This window comes from Triticum dicoccoides, chromosome 7A, assembly GCF_002162155.2.
Source record: "Triticum dicoccoides isolate Atlit2015 ecotype Zavitan chromosome 7A, WEW_v2.0, whole genome shotgun sequence".
NCBI lineage: Eukaryota > Viridiplantae > Streptophyta > Magnoliopsida > Poales > Poaceae > Triticum > Triticum dicoccoides.
In genome coordinates this window covers 726,651,834-726,674,631 of record NC_041392.1, presented here as the reverse complement: position 1 = coordinate 726,674,631, position 22,798 = coordinate 726,651,834, and the positions used below count along the sequence as shown (strand labels likewise).

Genomic DNA, 22,798 nt, shown 5'->3' with positions numbered 1-22,798 from the left:
TTAAAGAACGGGAGGGGACAAGAGATGAGACATGGCAGATGAAGACTGTGGATGGTGCCAATTGCACTCTCACCGAAAATAGTACTACTAGAACAATGGCTAATGCTTCTAAGTTCCACCGAAAATAGTACTAGAACCATCATGCATATTTTGAAGTTAATGCTGTAAGCAACACCAGAATCATGTTGCAAATTCTTCATAGCCATATTTGTTAGTTCTATGGTATAGTTAATCCTTTGATTCATTGCACTTCCTTACATACCAAAAGAAAATGAATAAACAAAACAAAACAAATTTATGTACTATATAAAAACTACACCACCGCCTATAAACAAGGCGCGGCGTGCCGCCGTGCACAGGAATGGCTAGTATATAATACATAGGTGGATCGGATCCCCGACCATGAGATTGTTACTTTATAGCGTATCTCTTCATTCGACAGTCATCACCCAGACCATTTCAAGCAAATATATATGCCCCTTCACTCTCGAGCAACAATAACTAATCTTCACGAAATCATCATCTTCTACACACAATCCAGATAATGCTCACCTCTGTGAGAGAGTTGGCTGGTTGTTGAGCTCCGAGTGATACTTTTCATCTCCAAAAGTCAATCGATCAAATTCCAGATGTAGGAATTCATGATGCTGGACACGATGGTCAACTAGGTAGACGTGCCATATGTAGCAAGTTCAAGAAAAGTGAGTTATACCAAAGTAGTACTAGCTTTGGATTTCAAAATTTGTCGCTGATAAGGAATTCACGTTGCTGTCTGTGCTACCACCTTGTTCTTCTTCATCACGAATTTCCATCAACGACACTCCTGTTTTGTGTGCAACTACAAGCCTGATAGATAAAAGAACACATGCTTTACTATTATGGAATCATACGAAATGAAAAGGATGTAAATGACCACAACATCTATATAACTAAGCATGGTGCAAAAGGGAAGTAAGAAAATTAATAAGAACTAAAAATATTGATTACCTTCCTGATCCCACCAAACATGCGAGACCCACGACCCATCCACTGTGACAGAAGTTATGTATTCTCTTGAGCCTGGGAAATATGAGGCACTCAGTAATTTACCATTATAACGGCTATATATATAACACATGCTTTACTATAACGGCTATATGCCAATGTCATGTAGACGTGTCATGTTCTCAAGGAGTGTGTCTTTCATAAGGCCATACTCTAGTGGTTACCTGAAATCACTGGAGCTCCACACGTGAACATCACCATCCTTTGTACCTGTAATTAGAACTGGAAGATTGGGATGGGAAACGACCTGAAAAGCTTCAGACTCATGTTCGAGTGTACGAATGCACTCCTCCTTCTCCATGTCCCATATCTGATTTTTTTTTTTTAAAAACAAGGCACACATATATTAGAAATGCTTGATGCATGTTGTATGAATGTACTCTCCAACATAATAGCGGACCTTGGCAGTCCCATCCCAAGAGCCACTAATCAAATACTGCTGACTATCACACGTGAAGAAATCCAGGAAGTTCACCACATGCGAATGCCCAGACAGAGTATACTTGGATTTGGGAGAATCAAGACTCCAAACCTGAACACGAACCATCAGAGCTTCCAGTCAAGGTATAGTATAAAATGAAATGTACTCCATCTTCATCATTGCATCAAAGTTTGCTTAGCAAAAAAAATAAGAGAGAAAGCAAAACCTTTACTGTATAATCAAACGAAGCACTTGCAAAACTATTGGTGTCCTCTGGGTTAAATTTTAGGGCACGAACAGTATCCAAGTGTTCTTCAAATGTCTGTATGCAATTCCAGCCCTGGTCCCAGTCCCAAAGTTTTATTTCCGTATGACATCCTGACAGCACATATGGCTGGGTTGGATGAACGGCTAATGCACAATAGATTTGAGGACCATCGTCAACTCTGAAACTCCTGACTTTTTGCATTTCCCATTCGTAGTTGTACACATGGACGACGCAGCTAGGTGACACAGCCACAAACCATCTCTTTGGTGCAATGAACTTAACATTAGTAACTGCAGTGAGAACGATCATCTTATTAGCATATCAGTGTTCATGTGCTGGAAGAAACTTCTGCCAACAAAGAAGTCAGAGAGCTTGCCATATTCTGCTGAGACCTTAATCGAACCGACCACTTTCTGCCAATAAATATAAATGAATAATTTGTTAGTCCAATGCAAACAAAATGATTGGCATATTTGCCAATGAAAATTGAGCTTTTAGTGATGCCCTTCACATTTACTCATGGTAATTCAATTGAAATACTACCATGAGGAAACAGTGGGCAAAAACATTTTCCAATTTAGTGTTGTATTTTCTTGAGCCGGTCCCAAGCCCGGGTAAAGGAGGAGGGTTGTGATAGGCTTGGCGAGCCAACGTAAAAACTCAGCCACTCTTATGGAGATGAAACCCAAAAGATTTTCGTTGGGGCGTAACCCTCTCAGCGACGCGCCACATCGGAACCCGGGTGTGGTGGAAAATGGGCAAGGGCCGGGCCGTCACCCCCCAAGTGGTGCGCCGTATCTTGATCCGGATACGGTGGCAAGTGAGCGAGGATCGGGTCGTCGCATCCTTAGTGGCGCGCTACATCGGCGCCCGGATGTAGTGGAAAATGAGCAAGGGTCTTCGCATTTGACTCGACGAGTGCGAAGGGTAAGGAAGCTAGCCGAGCCTAGGAGGATTCGCTTAGGTAGCTGGAACGTAGGGTCTCTGACAGGGAAAAGCCGGATGGATGAAGTGGCGCCAAGCTTCTGGCATTCTCTGTGACAAGAGAGTGCCACAAAAGCTAAAAGGCAAGTTCTACAGGACGGCGGTTCGACCCGCAATATTGTATGGCGCGGAGTGTTGGCCGACTAAAAGGCGACATGTTCAACAGTTAGGTGTGGCGGAGATGCGTATGTTGAGATGGATGTGTGGCCACATGAGGAAGGATCGAGTCCGGAATGATGATATACGAGATAGAGTTGGGGTAGCACCAATTGAGGAGAAGCTTGTCCAACATCGTTTGAGATGGTTTGGGCATATTCAGCGCAGGCCTCCAGAAGCTCCAGTGCATAGAGGACGGCTAAAACGTGCGGAGAATGTCAAGAGAGGGCGGGGTCGACCGATTTTGACATGGGAGGAGTCCGTTAAGAGAGACCTGAAGGATTGGAGTATCGACAAAGAGCTAGCTATGGACAGGGGTGCGTGGAAGCTTGCTATCCATGTGCCAGAGCCATGAGTTGGTTGCGAGATCTTATGGGTTTCACCTCTAGCCTACCCCAACTTGTTTGGGACTAAAGGCTTTGTTGTTGTTGTAGTGTTATATTTTCTTGGCTGTGGGCAAAAACTTCAACATTATGGTATAGCTTCCATCGACCATCAGTAAACACCCCTTCCCTGGTATTTGGCAAACAAAAGAATCTGTATATGTTCTTATGAACTAACTGCTTGTGCTGCGAGTATCTTTCTGATGCAGAGTGCAACCGGCCATAAATTTCTTCTGTATCCAAAATACTAGCAGACGAAGTAATAGAGTAACTTGCCTGTCTGTCATAGTTCCATATCTGAACATAACCATTTTTGTGACCTGTTATAATCCTGTACGATAATGGTATTAAAGCAGGACAATTATATTCAATGGGCTGGTTTGGAATGGAAGTTTAAAGACTAAAATGCCCATATTATCCTACACACTTACAATGGCTCTGTCTGATGTGCATCCATGCAATATATCACCCCGGCCGCATCGTCTATGATCTGACCAAACAGAAAATCCTCTCAACGACAGAGAAACCACCACCAAGATGGAAGATCTTGGGAAGAGTATAAAATGAAAACCAAAGTACTAATACCTGTTTAAAAGGCTGGATTGTCTGCTTATCATCAATGCAATGAAGAAGAAGAGAGACAAAAGGAAGGATCAGTACAATTCAACTCGTCACGGAAGCAACATTATTCGAAATGCCACAAAGAAATTAGGCACATAAATGAATTTAGATGGGATCTCTTTTTACCTTGATCATCTCGAATCATTTTATCTTACAGTAGAGAAAATTAGAAGAACCATCTTTTGTTTTTTTGTTGACAAATAACCATCACTATCGGAACAATGTCTAGACTCATGACACATAGCGCTGATTTGCCACTTAGCTCATTTTAACAACAAAACTCACTGGTGGACCACGGTTCTCTCTCTCCATAACAGATTGACGTGTGCATAATCAACCGCGGAAAAGTGGCACGCATGAGCCGCCTGGAATCGTCGCACGGGGTGGCAAATGGAGAGCGCGAAGGCAACCCCGACGGAATCGTCGCACGGGATGGAAAATGGAGAGCGCAAATGGTGATGGAGCAGGAGACACGATGCCGGCCGTCTCTCTTCGCGGCCGAAGACATGTATTTATACAGCCGCCACATCAATCCCCTCAATGCTCGCGCTCGAGGGTAACGCGGAGGTGAGAACGCCCATTGCACCACCTCCAGCTCGTTGACATGGGAGGCCACGTGGTTGCGTTGCTGTGCTCCCACGCATATGCGGCATGTGGCATGTCGGCCAAGTTCGTGGACGCTCACAATGAGGCGGCCGTGCGCGCCGTAGTGCAGCCTGATACTCTACGTGGAGACCATGGCCAACCTGATGCTCGCTGTGACTGACATCCCCATGCTCGCGCGCGTCACGTGGGAGTACCCCCATGGTCATGTCACCTGCCAGGCTCGGCGTCAACAGCAACGTTATGGTCCCCAGTCCACATGTCCATTATTATCAGCGGATGGGTGGTGCACATTTGCCACATATGGTCGACGTACGCTCGACCTAGTGCGGATGGATCTGGCTGGTGAGCCCAAACTCTGGTTCGCCGTGCGCTCGACATGGTGCGAATGAAGCTAGTGGGCTCATGCAGAATGCTCTGCTAAATGGTTGAGGCCATCTGCAGGGCTTGGGGATCAACTTCCATGCGGTAGGTGTCCGAACTGGCGGCTTGGGATGCAAGTGTGGTCGTGGACGTGGAGATAACTAGGTTGTTGGACACCAAGCGAAGGTTTCTCAAGGACTTGGTCGGCGTGGCTAGGGACACAGCAGTGGTGGGCAACACTGACTTCTCCGCGCACGCGCATGCCGACTGCCGAGTAGCAGCAAACTGGAGACCGAGCGAAGCTAGGGATGCCAAGATCGACCGCACCAAGGGCTCCGTCACCGCGGAGCTTCATCCAGGCCCCACCCTCGTTGCTGAACGAGCTCCAAGTCTCCGGCCTCAACCCTACCCATTTCTGGGAAGGAGACGACGGAGGAGAGGGGGCAGAGAGGAGGGATGAAGATAACAGACAGGTAGGTCCTATGTGCACTTCAGCTTATAATTCTCATATGTCGCCAACTCAGCTTGACAACCAATGCCCACCGGTTAGTTTCGCAGCTAATCGATGAATCAGTGTTGTGTGTCTGTGTCATGACACTACCGTGACTGGAGTGGTTAATGACTATTGAATTTCCTCATTTTGTGTAGTAAAATTTCAAAGAGTACCTAGTAATTTTGAAAAAGATTGGTACAACAAGCTACGGCTATGTCATTTATTTTTCTGGAATATAAACATAAAGGACTATTGATTATATTGTTGTATTAAAATCAGTTGGAAAACATGATTTGATGCGCGATGCTTATTTTAATTATCCATGAATCAAGTATGCAATAAACAATTATTTATGCTGAACACAAATCAAAGAGACATAACTTTGTAAGTCATATAGAGGGACAGCAGACAGGCAATTGAACACTTTCTTTCTGGTGCATTATATGGTATGTACAGTTTTGATCAAACAAGGATGAAACACCCCTGGTAACCAATAGTTCACTTATCCCGGCTGAGTGAAAGATTGTTTACTCGAAATATTAAACCTATTATGCTGTTATTGCCCTTTCTGACATTTGTATTAATTAAATTTCTGCCATGCTGTTACTCTTACTTGCACCATTATTCATTACACACAAGTTTCATTTGTACTAGCCAATAATTAACTATACATAGCTTTTGTAAATAAGTTTTCTTTCTTAGTTTAGCGATCTCACCTGTATCTCGGTGGCTGTATCACGTGCTGATGTGCACACACGCACGTACACAACTGGTGAGACTTGTCAACAAACAAAATTCTGACTTCTCAACAACACTTTTTGTATTGTTGATTTAATACTACATGAAAATAAAAAGGAAAAGATGTGCAACCCAACCTAATCTACTGATTATATTGCGGTACTCTGTATTAAATAATTCTAAAATATGTTTGATCTGGACGTCTTTTATTTGTTGAAGAAAGCGATCCCTCCGCAATTTCATTCACAAAAACACAAAGTTCAGTTCTACTACAAAGCATAAGTAAATATATTTTGATTTGAGCGTCTGTCAATTTGTCACTATAACTACAATCAAAGATCATTTGCACTGGACACTAATCAAATAAACAAAGCTTTGCAAGTTAGTGTTCTTAGACAACTCACCACACGGGTTTCCTCACTTGCTTCTTGTGGCTCACTGACGTCAAAAACCACATCCAAATTCACGACATCAACCACATTGACTGCCTCATTAGTGAACATGTTTGTAGCTATATCCTCAACTGCAAGGCAATCATTCACTTTGGTGCTCCATACAATAAGTTCACTGTCACGATGCATATATCCCGGTGTCTTGCCCTGCAGCTGCATTGTTATCTCAACACTACAAATGGATCGTGGCGGCATAATGCCTTTCTGCGGCTGTATGCAGTATGCCAGGGGGCTTGTATTTTTTATGTTGAAGGCAATGTAAGAACCCGTCTCATTGGTTAGCTGAAGTTTGCATGACATCTGTTTGTTAAGCTCAAAAGGAAAATGTAGTTGGAGTGGCTCAATTCCAAGCATATCATCTTCTGAGTAGGGGCTTATCTTCATGAAAAGAGCAGGAGTACATATATGTGTTACACACCATACTCAGGGTAAGTAGTCCAAAGCTAATTAATAAGGCCCATGGAGCATACGAGCTTACCTGTCCAAATGTATGTTCATAGGCATTCCTGTTTTTTTCATTAGCACCTTCAATTTCTCTTATAACATGTATCATATCCCATATATATGGCCGTTTGAATGGGTCAATTTCCTGGCAGCGTAACCCAATTTCGAGGCATTTTGCTACTTGTTGGTAAACCAATGGTGTTTCATTCCCAGTTTTCTTCCATCTGTGCCTCCATCTCCTAAGTACCTGTCATTCCACAAAACGTGACATACAATAAGTTGAAATGTTCAACAGAAAAACTCAAGCATCGGGATGATGACACGTAAACCAGCTTAGACACGCATCTCTCATCTACACAAAATTAGGCAAGGCGACGGATGCTTAGGATTGATGCAAAAAAAAAGAGATAAGGTTTTAATTCCCAATATCATCAATCACGTAAGGTCCCAATATCTCTCTCACTCACTCCAAAGATCTTTTGCCATACCGAGCATCCCATGTGCTTTGTTGTGTGTGGCTGTGTGTGTGTGTGTGTGTGAAAGAGAGAGAGAGAGGTGAGAAGAGTTCATACATACAAAGAGGCGCTAGAGACAGAACAGATGGATTTTCTCCACGTAGTGAAGTTGTGTGGCTACTAATTCGATATTCTGAATATTGTTGATTTATATATAAAAAATTGGTTTCTAGTTTTGTAAGTTTTTCTTGTGGTTGTTGAAGCTTTCCCTATATAACGCATCCAAACTATGTTCTTTAACACGTGCAAATATGGTTGTCCTAGTATTTCCATGCAGAGCTGGAAAGTTCTCCCTTTATTTAGAAAAATGGTGAAGCAAAAATCGTAGCATCTCAATTCTCAACAGAGTATTTCAGCTTGCCAAGGAACAAAGGAAGAGGCTCCCTCGTGTCACTTCCTCCAGGAGGACCGAGAGAGTAAACCCTAGCCTCCCCTGCTGCCGCCCCCTCCTCCCTCCCCTCTCTCCCCTCGTCATCTCCAGAGGCGGGCGTCGGGAAAGCCCGCGTGCAGCTGGTGAAGGGGCGGCGGGGATCTGGCGACTCGCGGCCGTGGCGTAGCTGTCTAGAGCGGCAGTGCACAGCGGTGCGAGATCCTCCTCCTGCGGTTGTTCCTCCCGAAGGCACGATGTCACTTCGGTGACACCGCGAGGACGACGGACTCGGCAAGGGTGTGACAGGTTTGAGGCACAAGGACCTCGAAGCAGTGGCTCCGAAAATGCAAGCGGCGGCGGCCCCTCCGCCGGGGATGACTGGGCAGAAGGTGGCTCCATGTCACGGTGCCTAGGGACGGCAGATCACGGGACCCCGTACCCGGTTTCGTCGTACGAGGCGTGTGGCGGCCGGAGCTATCTCCAAAGTCGATCGCGCTAGATGCGGGAGAACCACAACACTTTGGGTTCACGGATCGAAAACTAGGGCAATGGCTCTAGATGATGGTGGCGGCACTGACCTCGTGGTTGGTGGCGATCTAGCCGGCTGCGGCTGCGGGGATGTGCGGATGCCAGTGAAAAACAGGCCAACTTTGGTCATGGCGGACGATGGCTGCGTATTTGTGTCGTTACCTTGTCGAAGGCATCATTGCCGCGGCTCTCGTCTTCCAGCCCGGGCTACTCTAGGGAAACCCTTGATCGCGGAGACCCGGAACAGACAATGGCAGCGGGCGGCGCCGTTCTCCTCCGCTTTGTTTTTTAGAGCTGGCTGGAGGGGTGCTCAGGTGGAGCGGCATGCTTTCTTCCTAGTCGAAGACGGCAGTCTCGGCGGCATGGTGTAACGGGGTCTCGACGGCAGACTCATGATGATGCACGCATGCAGGGCGGTGTTGTTGTTTGGCATCATGATGGCAGGTCTGGCAAGGTCTATGTGTTGACCCCAGTCCTCAAGATTGGTTCACGAAAGAAGGGTACAGCGACTTTTGGAGCGTGTGCATGCGGTGCGCGTTAAGGGCTTGTGTTTTAGATGATGTGCATAGGTGTAAGGTCAGGGCGCCCTGATCATGGCCACCCTATCATTAAGGTTGTAGGTGTGGCGACACTTGTCTCCTAGAATGTGGCTTCGAATGGATCAATGTTTTATCTCGTAAGGCTTTGTTGAATAATTTAGTAAAATTGGCCTAATGTTTTATCTTGTAAGACTTTGTTGAATAATTTAATAAAATTGGCTAAGGCCAGGGGTTCAACCTCCTTTTCAAAAGAAAAAAATATATGTTCGCGAAAGCTCTCTTATAAATATATATATAGCACAAAAACCTTGATGGTGCTATGCTTACAAGGCGTAAGAATGGGCAGTCCAAAGTTGACTAAACGTCAGACATGCACTGTGGCTTTTGGAACCTTGATGTCTTATGTCTGATGCAGAACAAGGACACTAACTTCGCATGGGATGCGCCTGAAGCTTGCGACGCTTTCATCTTGTCATGATCGCTTGTTCTGAATCGCCAATTTGGCTTCTGCAGCACCCATCTCCTACTTGCTACTCCTCTATGTCACTTCTATACAGGGACGCTGCAGAATGTTGATGATCAACAAATGTTGCGGTGGGGGTGGTGCCGGCCGTCAACAAATGTTGAACTTCATAGTGGCTGTGGTGGTTGTTGGGTTTCCTCCTGGTTGGTTCGGTTCAGTCCTGCGAGTTAGCAGCGGTATTTTCTTCTTTCTTTTATTTTATTCTAAATAAAGGAGGGTAACTCCGGCCTATGCATCAATCTACGTATGCAGCCATCTTTATTATTATTCAACAGAGTATGACAACATAAATACATGGATAACCACCTATCTGATCCGCATGACCAAGCATTATCTGATCCGATGGCCAAGGACACAATCTAATTGCAAAGCACAACGTGGTTTAGTTTTAACATGCTCCCTCTTTTCATATGATAGGTAAGAGTATATAACATATCTGAGCCGTTAATTTCATTAATTAGTGGTTTGATTAACTCTTACTTTCTTATCTCACATGTAAAAAAAGAGGTAAGAGGGATCATGTTAAAATTTGCCACAAGAGCATATACATACAACAACCAGACGACCACTTGTACCACTCGAACTCGGCTAACTAAACCTGCCCGGAATCTGGACTCAGAGCACACCACGTACACGTTGTGCTACAATTCCTAAATTGTCAAACTTGAACGCCAAACTAAATTACACTCAATCAGCACTACAAACTGACACTACTAAGACACATCGGCATGGACCAACTTTGTCCAAACTGTACACGACAAACTGACTCTAATACGACCTTGCTTAGCATCTACCCCTCCAAGAATACTTGTCACACCAGTACTACAGCAAGCGCCAGAACTCAAACAAAAACTTAACACCTACCAGACTGCACTAGAGATTTCATACATCACTGATGGATGCCTAAATCCCAGGACTGGCGGTTTTTGGGCCGGTCAGGGATTAAACGTCACTGGTGACTACTTTCACCGTCGACGAAGCAAACACACCGGTTAGTGGGGATTAGTTACGCAAACAAAAGACCACGAGCCATCCAGCCTGTGCCTGCCCTATCGTCGCTATCCGCAAACCGGGAACAGACACATCATGGGGACGAGCAGAAGTTGTCGTGCAAGTGCAAGGATGCCACCGGCATCACTGTCGTCTTCCACATCGTCATAGCCATCATGGTCCCGCATGTCATGTCAGAACTTCGGATCTGGAGCAGGAGATGGCGGAAGAACCCAGGGACCCACCCCTTGGCGTCGCCCTTCTAAATTCATGCTCACCTACCGTCGCCCTTCTTGTAAACTTTGAGAGTGCTTTTATTGATTCATACAAGAGGATACAGAGTACATATATATGCAGGAGGGAGCCCGAACTCATACATGGGAGTAGTGGCGATCGTGGGAATGATCGTGGGGCAACGCCCACGCTGACCTGGTCATGCGTGACCAGCCTGTCGCCTAACACCCCCCCGCAGTGTCAGCGGCAGGTTCGACGACGTTGAGACTGGATCGGATGTCACAGAACGAAGCTGGTGGCAGTCCCTTGGTGAAGATATCCGCGAATTGTGCACTGGTAGGAACATGAAGAACACGGACCTCACCTAGAGCTACCTTCCCCCTTACAAAATGTATGTCAATCTCTATGTGCTTGGTTCTACGGTGCTGCACAGGATTACAAAGACAAGTACACTGCTGAAACATTATCACAAAAAACAATCGTCGCCTGCCAAATGGGTCGATGAAGCTCGCCAAGAAGCTGACGTAGCCAGACTGTTTCCGCCACAGTATGAGCAACCGAGCGATATTCTGCTTCAGCAGAAGATCGAGAGACCGTGAGCTGCTGTTTCGAGGACCAAGAAACCAAGTTATCACCCAAGTACACGCAGTAACCAGAGGTAGACCGTCGAGTATCTGGGCACCCCGCCCAGTCTGCACCAGAGTACGCTGTAAGAGAAGCGGGGGAGGAAGCGGTGATTGTGAGACCATGATCGAGAGTGCCCTTGAGATAGCGCAGAATACGTCTGACGTGGTTGAGATGAGGCAGGCGGGGATCATGCATAAAGAGACATGCTTGTTGAATGGAGTAGGCAAGATCGGGGCGAGTGAGAGTCATATATTGCAGAGCACCGGTAATACTGCGATAGTAGGTAGGGTCGGGGACAGGGTCACCAGCAGAAGAAAGCTTAGAGCCAGTGTCTGCGGGGGTGCGAGAGGGGTGACACTCGAGCATGCCAGCTTTAGAGAGAAGATCGACGGTGTACCGGCGTTGAGAAAGAAAAAGACCCGAGGATGAGCGAGAGACAGTAACACCGAGAAAGTGGTGAAGGGAACCAAGATCTATCATGGAAAATTCTTTGTGAAGAGAGGAGATGATGTGGTGAAGAAAGGAGTCAGAGGAGGCAGTCAGAACTATATCGTCTACATATAGGAGTAGGTAGGCAGTATGGGAGGAGGAGTGAAAAATAAAGAGCGAAGAGTCAGAGCGGGAAGGGACGAACCCAATGGTGTGGAGGAAGGAAGCAAATCGCTGAAACCAGGCACGAGACGCCTGCTTTAGGCCGTAGAGGGATTTCTGAAGAAGGCATGCATGATCGGGAAAGGAAGGGTTAGCAAAACCGAGAGGCTGGCGGCAATACATGGTCTCGGCGAGGCTGCCATGGAGAAAAGCGTTTTTCACATCTAACTGATGGATAGGCCAGGAAGAGGAGACAGCCAGGCTGAGGACAACTCTAATGGTGCTAGGTTTAACGACGGGAGAGAATGTTTCATCATAGTCAATGCCGGGCTGTTGAGAATCACCGCGACACACCCAACGAGCCTTGTATCGCGAGAGAGAGCCGTCAGAATGGAATTTTGTGACGAAAAACCCACTTTCCAGAGACTATTTGCACCAGAGGGGCGAGGAACCAGAGACCATGTGTTGTTGAGAATGAGAGCATCGTATTCCTCCTTCATGGCGTGGAACCAGTTGGGATCAAGGAGGGCAGCCTTGTAGGACACGGGCAAAGGGGAAATGGATGAAGCGGAAGCGTGCAAGTTGAGACGATCCACCGGAAGGCCAAAACCGGACTTACTACGGGTACGCATGGTGTGGTTGTTGTGTGGTACCGGAACAGAAACAGCACGAGGAGGCAAAGGTGACGAGGACGCCGGCGATGAAAGAGCTATGGCTGGTGAGGTGTCCTGGCTGGAGCAGGCGTCGGCGAAAGAAGAAAGAGAAGACATGGGAGAGGCAGGTTGGCGAGGAGCGGGGGGTGGAGTGGTGCAGCCGGATTGGTCTGCATGCGGCTGAATGGCGGGCGAAGATGGGTTGGGTGGAGCGGTTGAGCTGGATTGGCCTGCATGCGGCTGGGCAGGTGGCATGGGTGGGCGCGAGAGGTCTGCATGCATGTGGGCCGAGGAGGGTGGCGTGGGGATTGGTTGGACGTGAATAGAGCCATGCACAGCATGCACGTCGATCAGAACTGGTTTGGCGGGCGTGGTGTGGTGAGGCGCGGAGAGAGGGAAAGAAATATCAGGTGTGAGACGAGTGGCAAAGGGAAAAATATGCTCGTCAAACGTGACGTGACAAGAAATGATCACGCGACCGGTTTGAGGATCAAGACATCTGTACCCTTTGTGGGAGTCAGAAAAACCGAGAGAGATGCAGGGAAGAGAGCGAGGAGAGAGCTTGTTCGTAGCGGTGGCAGCCATATTAGGGAAACAAAGGTAACCGAAGACGCGGAGATCGTCATAAGAGGGAGAGGCCAGAAAGAGAGAATCATAGGGTGTAAAGCGAGGGCAACTCTTGGCGGGACGAATATTGAGGAGATGTGTGGCATGGCGTAGAGCTTCAACCCAATAGGTAGGAGGCATGGAGGCTTGGATGAGAAGAGTGCGAAGTATATCATTGATGGTGCGGAGGGAGCATTCAGCTTTGCCATTTTGAGGGGAAGTATAAGGGCAGGAGAAACGGAGAAGAACGCCATGGGCAAGAAAGAAATCACGGTTGCGTGTATTGTCGAACTCGCGCCCATTGTCACACTGGAGAAAACGAATGGGGAGGGAGAAATGAGAGGCAACATAGCATTGAAAATTAACAAAAAGACCACGCACATCTGACTTAGAGCGAATAGGGAAGGTCCATACATAATGGGAGTAGTCATCAAGCATTACAAGATAGTATTTGAAACCAGAACTACTAGGGATAGGAGAAGTCCAGAAATCACAGTGCAACAACTCGAAGGGAAACGAACTAGTGGTAGTAGAAGAGCTAAATGGTAACCTAACATGCTTGCCCATCTGACAAGCAGTGCACAAAGAAGCATCATGAGAGTCGCGATCATGCGGAAGCTGGAATTGTTGGAGAAGACTCGACGTCGTTGTTGTGCTGGGATGACCAAAGCGGCAATGCCAGAGCGTGACGGAGGCGAGTAGGGCATGAGGTGCGGCAGCAGGTGGGTCACCGCGAATGGTGTAGAGGTCCCCCGAGCTATTGAACCGAGCGATCACCTCCTTGCTGCGAAGATCCTTCACGGACAACCCAAATGGATCAAACTCAACGGATACTAGGTTATCAATGGTGAAGCGTCGAACAGAAATAAGGTTTGTAATTAGGGCAGGAGCAACTAGTACTTCACGGAGAAGAAGGGGTGAGCGGGAGGAAGAAAGTGCAGAAGTACCAATGCAGGATACAGGAATAGAAGAACCATTACCGATGGTGATAGAGGGGTACAGAACTGATGGATAAATGGAGGAAAGCGTACTCAAAGATGCAGACATATGCGAGGATGCACCAGAATCGAAAATTCACTCGGTACCTTGGTCTTGGGTGGTAAGAGAGTTCATGGCCGCGATGAAGGCGGCTTGATCCCATGTCGGTGTGGTCGTTGTTGGTGCAGATGTAGCAGGAGGCTGGTACGGCGGTGTAGTCGATGATGAAGGCGCCGCGGCAGGGTCCCAGCTTGATGGAGATGGCACGCCGTAGGGGTACAGCGAGGCGGGTGTAGGAGCCGCGGCGGACTGGTACAGTGGAGCGAGCGCCGTGTACGCCTGCGGTGGAGGCCGCGAGCCCAGAAGACCGGGGGCACCAGGAGAAGGCCGCAGACCGGGCGCCCATGTGCCGGTGTAGGCCGGAGGCGCGCCGTAGGGCGAGGGGGCAGACCACGGCATGGGCCAGGCCTGGACCAGCCCCGTCCAGGGATCGTGAGACAGCCGCCAAGATGGTGCAGGAAAAGGCGACGGAGCCGTTGGTGTCGGAGGCGCCGGAGCTGCTGGTGGCGGAACAGCGGGGACCCCCCCTCCTGATGCGCGGTGTTGAGGAGGCCGATACGCTGGGTTCTTGCCCTTGTAGTTAGGACTTGGGCGCCAGCCGGGCGGCGGTTGTGGCGAGGACACTGGCGGGAGCGACGCCGGCGTGGGTGCAGCGGGGCGGGCAGATGCATGAAAGAGGCGAGGGGTGCCCGCCTTACGCGCCTGATTCTGCTCTTCCATTTGCAGCATCGAGCGGGCTTCATGAAGCGTCGGCAGAGGGCGAAGGAGAGGAATCAGGGTCGCCTGCTGGGAGAAGCGCTCGTCGAGCCCCCCCATGAGGGCATGGAGAAGTGCCCGATCAGCAACCACCTCCCCAAGCTCGCGAAGCTCGTCGCCGATGGCTTTGATGCGCTGGCAGAAGACACCAACGGGGCGATCGCCCTGCGTGATAGTGCGAAGCTCGGTGTTGAGAGCAGAAACGCGGGCGTCGCGATTGTCTTGGAAGAGGCGGCGGAGCTCGGCCCAAATGTCGCGGGCGGAGGCGCCGTCGGTGACCACGAGGTTGAACAGCTCGGTGGAGATGCGTGTGTAGAGCCACTGAATGATGGCGAGGTCGTCCTTGAGCCAGCGTGGATCGTACGGAGCATCACCGGAGATATGGTGGAGGAGAGAACATCGCCCGAGATGAATTTCGAAAAGATGACGCCAGTGATAGTAGTTGTGGCTGTTGAGATCGAGGACGATGGGGATGAACGGAGTAATGTCGGTGATGGTGTCGCTGAAGGAGAGAGCGGTGGAGGTGGAGAGAGCAGGTAAGGTTTGGGTGCCAGTGGCCGGAGAGGTGTGGCTGTCGGCGGCGGGCTGAGAAGGAGTTCCGCCTGGGTTCGTCATAGAGAGGAGAGAGAGGATCTAAACCGTATCTGATACCATGTAAACTTTGAGAGTGCTTTCATTGATTCATACAAGAGGATACAGAGTACATATATATGCGGGAGGGAGCCCGGACTCATACATGGAAGTAGTGGCGATCGTGGGAATGATCGTAAGGCAACGCCCACACTGACCTGGTCATGAGCGTGACCAGCCTGTCGCCTAACACTGTGGGCAACAGCAGGGGCCTTCTCCCCTACAGACGATGTGGACGGCAACTTGGGCAACAGCAGGGGCCTTCTCCCCTTCCTGTGTCTTCTCCAATGTTGGAGATGACGGATCTGGTGCAAGAGATGGCTATTGGTGTAGTGAGCCACTCCGCAAGGTTTGATAGGGTGGTCATGTGCGGTTCGAGGCGAAATAATAAGTTTTCAATGGGGTCGATGCTAGCAAATATGGTGCACACGATGCATTGTTTTCCTCCTCGGAGGAAAGAACTCGCTTGAAAGTCACAATTGACTAGGGATGGCGAACAAATTCCACGGTGGAGGTCAGCTTAGGCCGGCATCGGTGTTGTCAACATTAAGGGGGCGCACGGGTTATTAAAACAAGATGGTGCCATCGGGTTGCAGTGTTGCTATTCTCGAGGATAACACTCCTGGTCTAGTTTAGCTAGGGAATTTGTCTCATTTGTCACGGTTTTGCATGGTCATCCTTTGGTCGACAACCTTTCTTATATCCGCATGAGCTCCCTGCCCTCTTGACATGGTCTCGGAAAAAGTAGAATAAACAACGCTCACAAGTTGTGTTTCCTAGGAGGAAAACAAACCTTGGCTAGATCTTTGTTAACTGAGCCTTAACCAAGTCTCAGCGGAGTGGCATAACATATAAAAAAAAGAAAAAAAATTGCACGGATCTCCGCGTAAAATCTCATGAATATAGCATCGATCGAGACATAACAAAGTCTCAGTTGACTAAAATTTAGCAAAACTAATTAATTTTCGTTGTGGATAAATCAAGTGTGTGGGTATTTCTTAAATCCACCAAGGTCACATATAAGCAACATAGCATGGTATAATATACAATTTCAGCGTGAAGTGAGAGTGGTCCAAGGACTCTGGGAAGCTGTGAAGAGACAGGGCCGGTGACCCGGGACCAGATGGCTGAAAATGTTATAAACCATCACATGAAGCTACCATCCATCAGAATCAATTTCTAAATTGTGGTACGAGTAATGGGTAACTCAATATCACTATCTGCCAAAGAATTTACTTCTCGGTGGTGCGCGCATAGGTTTTTGAGAATGAACATCGCATGGCTTATTTTTCTCATCTAATATGTATTATTTTACTAGATATGCATGCCATCCAACACCATAATATGCAAATTAAATATGATTAATAAAAATATTGTAAAAAATATGCAAGGTAGAAAGTTAAAGATATTTCGAAAAAGAGATTGGCTCCATGGCGAGATAAAACCTTCATACATTGTTATTATTGCTGGGGATCGCCTTTTGTCCTGTCACTAGTTCAATAATTATGACACCCAGACTGTACATGTCTGATTTGAATGACATCTTTCCCTGATGTAGGTATTCTGGAGCACAATATCCTCTGCATAAAAGGTCGTGTTTCATTGCATTATAACATCAAACAATGTGAGAGTAAATGCAAAGAAACATGTTCTTTTGATGCATAGCTTACAGTGATCCATGACGTTCTTCACTCATAGTTTTTGACTTCTCATCAAGTCTGGATAAACCAAAATCTGTGATTTTCGGCAGCATATCATTGTCTAGTAGTATATTGTCGGGTTTCAGATCCATATGATATATCTGCTTTTCCTTGTGCAGATGATGCAAACCTTCGCAGATGCCTCTAATTATTTTATAACGTGTATTCCATTCCAGTCCCCTTAATTCATCTGAATAATAGAAAAAGTAGCAGCGAGAATGAAAGTTTCCAACAACTGATTTTTCTTTTAAGGAAGCTTCCAACAATTGATTTATTTTATAACAATTGATTTATGCAAGCTATATACTGAACAACAAGTGACATCAACATATGTGTTCTAGTCTACACCTTCTTGATTGTAAATAAAATGCGTCAACATAAAATGAACGGAAAAAGATAAATAAACAAAGATAACAAATATCGGATGCAACAACGTACCAGTAATACATTTTTGCAGGCTTCCATTGCTGATATACTCAAAACAGAGTAATCTTTCTCGTACCTCGGCATAAATATGTTCTTTCGATCCTCCAGTTGGTATGGCTATCTGGTCTGTGCTAGCACAAAAGCCAAGAAACCGTACGGCATTTTTATGTTCAATGTTCAATAGGCTGTCAACTTCTCGATAAAAAAAGGTCTCGTTGATTGTATAGCCGTTCCTTATCCTCTTTACAGCAACATTCCCATTTGGGAGCACTCCCTGTTTAATTTCTCTTGTGAGCATTTAAAGAATGTCTAGCTGAATTTGAAGGTGCTATGCAATAAAGAGATGAAGTGAGTAACACAATACTCGCGCCACCACATATTTGGGACTCCCTGACCAACTAATGCATGTGAGCAGGCTTGTGCCATAAAACGCGAGACACCATGTCTCTACCCTAGGAGTACCACACACAGAATTGTCTTTTCTTTATGGTACAAGAATCTGCCTGATTGACTGACTTCAATATATATGCAGACTACCCCAAAAACTAATGAGTATCTTGGAAATATATGTAACAGCTATATATACTGTGATTTTAACTACTGAGGCTCAAGTCAATATAAGAATATCAAGCATTATCTTAGATGATGATATATGCCTAATTTCTGTTAAGATAATTTACCTTATAAACCGTTGCGAATCCACCATGGCCAATTTCTCGATCATCTGAGAAATTTTCTGTGATACTCTTCAAAAGTGTGAACGATAGATTTGTTGGCTTCTCTCTTCCATCAAGTATACGCTGCAGGACCTCAATATCCATGTATCTGCCTGCTGTGCAATCAATTTCAGAATATGCACTTTCAACACTAACAAAAAAAAAAGGTTTGTTCCTACTGGAGCAGCATTCGATGGAGAACTGACGTTTGACTGGATCGCTAGTACCTTTCTATAGCAGCATATGGTAATTGTTCAAGAAAGTTGACTCCAGGAAATCATTCATGCGCCAACAAATATTTAGCACAAACCCTGCATTAAATGCAAAATAAACGAAATTATTGTAAGATATGTAACAAAGTCGATACACACATGACATAATGCTTGTAAAGTTGAGATAACAGTATGGCTAAAAATGCCTAATTTGATGTACCACTAAAAATGCCCTTCTACCCTTTTTCCACGGAATTAAAAAGATGCACAGCTCAAGAAGTCCTGAAGAAAATACTATGTACATATTTTGCAGCATGTGGAAGCTCCCCGGGATTAATTAATTAATCTTGCATTTTCTTTTGCAGAGCCTGGACTGCCCCATACTAAATAGCTCGCTGCCTGTCCAAAATGGCAGACAAGGGCTCGGCACGCACGGAAGCAGGGACATCATGGTGCAGCAGCAGCGACAAGCTTTGGTGCCGGCAATCTGGATGCACCGTCGCCTGCTGAAACGCGCACACACGCACGGGCAGAAGGAAGAAACCGGTTTTGCCGCATGGCTGGGGCACAGGTTGCTGGCGAAGAAAGAAGCAGAGTAGGCCGTGAAGATCATCAGAAGAAGCAGCAGAGTACAGTTGAGTGGTCAGATCAGATCTGGAGGAATGGCGCCAAATGTTGGAGGGAAATGCAAAGCATGGGAATCCTGCAGCTGCAGCAGCGCCGCCGGCTCCGCAAGTTTTAGTTAGATCTGGGCTAGACGCTTTGCTGCTGTCCGACGGCGGCGACCCTAGAACGTAGTATCTACTCTGGATCTGGATTTGCAGAGGAAGAGGGATTCCTCTCCGGGCAGCGGAGGCGACAAGAGCAGGCAGAGGCCATGGATTAACAATACCGATCGACAGCTTGAAGATAACAATCAATCAGCTGCATAAAGCGACAGCACTGACCTTGAGAGAGCAGACGTTTATAGATCGATGATGAGAGAAACGAGCTGAGTGAATGGTGGTCTCTGGTCTGGTATCCTTGCAGCAGCTCGGTAGGTGAGCGTGGGTGGGTAATATACAAAGTTGACTTGACTTGACTCGAGGCTGGTAAGTCTAGTTAACTGAGCTCCGCATGGATTAGTATAAAGGTAAGCAAGGATTTAGAATCGGCTGGCCGGGCTGAACTTACGGCCGGTCACGCCCGCTCTCCACACGCCGACACGCTTTTGACACTGTCACGTGCGACACAGGTCCTTTGCTGGCCCACCACCACCACTCTACTTCTTATCCTCGATCCCTCTCTCGTAACACGGGACATGTTCCGTGGCCAAACTTAGAGCAATAGCAGAGCCAGCATCTCGTGCGAACCCGCCTAACTCCCGCAATTAAATGGGCTCGGCCTAATATTCTGGTGTTTCATGAAAAAGAAACGTCCCTCCGGCAGGGGTATTTCCTAATGCGTAACGGTAATAAAAAAGCGGACGTGCCAGTATACATTAGTATACAAATAAATAAAAGACAATCACACATAGTGAAATACTGCTTTATTAATTCTCATGAGAATTGCAAAGTGCAGTTTTTCACATGATTACATAAGTTGCGCCATGGACAAGTATATCTGACTAATATCTAGCGACTGTGGTGGTTCTGGTTCCCGGAGCCTCGTAAGACAATTCGGTTAATTACATCTACTGGTAATCCCGCAGAACACCTCCGATTAAGTTGTGTTGATGGTCGTCGTCTTGTAACCTGAAATATTCTCATGGTATATTGAGAAGTAAAAGTGGCATGTAATGATATCCCAAAGCCTCGTCGGCCTTTGGTATGAGACATCCGGCCTTGTCGGCACCGGGTTCATAGTGAAGTCTCAAAAAAGTGTTCGGCCTCGTCGGTCACGAACAAAGTGAGTCTGGCCTTGTTGGCCAGGACAAAAGGGTTCCGGCCTCGTCGGTCACGGAAAGGGATAATGACTCCAAGCCTCGTCGGTCAAGGAGATAGTGCGTCCAGACTCGTCGGTCACGACATATGAATATTTCCGGCCTCGTTGGTCGCGGAAAGGGAAAAGATCTCTTGGCCTCGTCGGTCAAGCAGAAGTATGTCTAGCCTCGTCGGCCTAGACAGGGATGGATAATTCTGGCCTCGTCGGTCACGAAAAAAGAATATGTTGTAAGACTTCCTATGAAATATTCAGCCTCGTCGGTACCGAATGATCAAATAAAGTGCGTTGTCATGCACATGGTGTGAACCAATTTATCTAAGTCATGGAGTCATTCTCCAAAATGCATCACTCGATCGCCACATGATATTAAGTGTCACTAGTGCAGAACCGGGCAATAGCACCGGTTCGTAAGGCCCTTTAATGTCGGTTCGGTAACCGACACTAAAGTGTGGGCACTAAAGCCCCCCCCCCCTTTAGTACCGGTTCAGCACGAACCGGTGCTAAAGGGCAACCACGTGGCACGATCCAGCTCTGGGGCAGGGAGCCCTTTAGTACCGGTTGGTGACACCAACCGGTATTAAAAGGTTTGTGGGTTTTAGTTTTATTTTTTATTTTTTTTCTTTAAATTTGTGTTATAAATTTAATTTAGGATTGTTTTACGTTATAATGAGTTGTTATACTTGATATGTGAAGGAAATATGCCCTAGAGGCAATAATAAAGTTATTATTTATTTCCTTATATCATGATAAATGTTTATTATTCATGCTAGAATTGTATTAACCGGAAACATAATACATGTGTGAATACATAGACAAACTTAGTGTCACTAGTATGCCTCTACTTGACTAGCTCGTTAATCAAAGATGGTTATGTTTCCTAACCATGAACAAACTGTTGTTATTTGATTAAGAAGGTCACATCATTAGTTGAATGATCTGATTGACATGACCCATTCCATTAGCTTAGCACCCGATCGTTTAGTATGTTGCTATTGCTTTCTTCATGACTTATTCATGTTCCTATAACTATGAGATTATGCAACTCCCGTTTACCGGAGGAACACTTTTGGTACTACCAAATGTCACAACATAGCTGGGTGATTATAAAGGAGTACTACAGGTGCCTCCAAAGGTACATGTTGGGTTGGCGTATTTCGAGATTAGGTTTTGTCACTCCGATTGTCGGAGAGGTATCTCTGGGCCCTCTCGGTAATGCACATCATACCACCACTCTACTTCTTATCCTCGATCCCTCTCTCGTAACACGGGACATGTTCCGTGGCCAAACTTAGAGCAATAGCAGAGCCAGCATCTCGTGCGAACCCGCCTAACTCCCGCAATTAAACGGGCTCGGCCTAATATTCTGGTGTTTCATGAAAAAGAAACGTCCCTCGGGCAGGGGTATTTCCTAATGCATAACGGTAATAAAAAAGCGGACGTGCCAGTATACATTAGTATACAAATAAATAAAAGACAATCACACATAGTGAAATACTGCTTTATTAATTCTCATGAGAATTACAAAGTGCAGTTTTCCACATGATTACATAAGTTGCGCCATGGACAAGTATATCTGACTAATATCTAGCGACTGTGGTGGTTCTGGTTCCCGGAGCCTCGTAAGACAATTCGGTTAATTACATCTACTGGTAATCCCGCAGAACACCTCCGATTAAGTTGTGTTGATGGTCGTCGTCTTGTAACCTGAAATATTCTCATGGTATATTGAGAAGTAAAAGTGGCATGTAATGATATCCCAAAGCCTCGTCGGCCTTTGGTATGAGACATCCGGCCTTGTCGGCACGGGGTTCATAGTGAAGTCTCAAAAAAGTGTTCGGCCTCGTCGGTCACGAACAAAGTGAGTCTGGCCTTGTTGGCCAGGGCAAAAGGGTTCCGGCCTCGTCGGTCACGGAAAGGGATAATGACTCCAAGCCTCGTCGGTCAAGGAGATAGTGCGTCCAGACTCGTCGGTCACGACATATGAATATTTCCGGCCTCGTTGGTCGCGGAAAGGGAAAAGATCTCTTGGCCTCGTCGGTCAAGCAGAAGTATGTCTAGCCTCGTCGGCCTAGACAGGGATGGATAATTCTGGCCTCGTCGGTCACGAAAAAAGAATATGTTGTAAGACTTCCTATGAAATATTCAGCCTCGTCGGTACCGAATGATCAAATAAAGTGCGTTGTCATGCACATGGTGTGAACCAATTTATCTAAGTCATGGAGTCATTCTCCAAAATGCATCACTCGATCGC

The 22,798-nt window shown here is 46.7% G+C and overlaps 1 protein-coding gene across 3 annotated transcripts; it reads right to left on the bottom strand.

The window, feature by feature from the left end:
* Positions 1 to 163: 163 nt before the first annotated feature.
* On the bottom strand, positions 164 to 19,726 carry LOC119330021. 3 transcript variants are annotated; one of them, XM_037603130.1, is made up of 17 exons: positions 19,572 to 19,726; positions 18,640 to 18,723; positions 18,377 to 18,528; positions 17,709 to 17,970; positions 17,241 to 17,460; positions 17,024 to 17,150; positions 7,005 to 7,217; positions 6,479 to 6,904; positions 3,842 to 3,862; positions 3,688 to 3,746; positions 3,533 to 3,587; positions 2,110 to 2,146; positions 1,692 to 2,023; positions 1,445 to 1,576; positions 1,209 to 1,354; positions 988 to 1,059; positions 164 to 846 (listed from the first exon to the last, which is right to left on the bottom strand). In XM_037603130.1, exons 3-17 carry the CDS (start codon positions 18,515 to 18,517, stop codon positions 723 to 725), a joined length of 2,367 nt encoding a protein of 788 aa, XP_037459027.1. In that variant the 5' UTR covers positions 18,518 to 18,528; positions 18,640 to 18,723; positions 19,572 to 19,726; the 3' UTR covers positions 164 to 722. The 3 variants fall into 3 exon arrangements, with proteins under 3 accessions (XP_037459027.1, XP_037459026.1, XP_037459028.1); XM_037603129.1 differs by having other exon boundaries at positions 18,377 to 18,525; XM_037603131.1 differs by having other exon boundaries at positions 17,241 to 17,304; positions 18,377 to 18,525.
* Positions 19,727 to 22,798: the final 3,072 nt, after the last annotated feature.

Bases quoted from the DNA above. Each gene is read 5' to 3' on its own strand.
- LOC119330021 (XM_037603130.1), bottom strand. From the start codon at position 18,517: ATGGATATTGAGGTCCTGCAGCGTATACTTGATGGAAGAGAGAAGCCA. The intron at 17,971-18,376 runs GTAAATTATCTT...GAAATTAAACAG, and splicing joins GATTCGCAACGGTTTATAAG to GGAGTGCTCCCAAATGGGAA. The intron at 3,747-3,841 runs GTATTAGTACTT...CTGTTTGGTCAG, and splicing joins CAATCCAGCCTTTTAAACAG to ATCATAGACGATGCGGCCGG.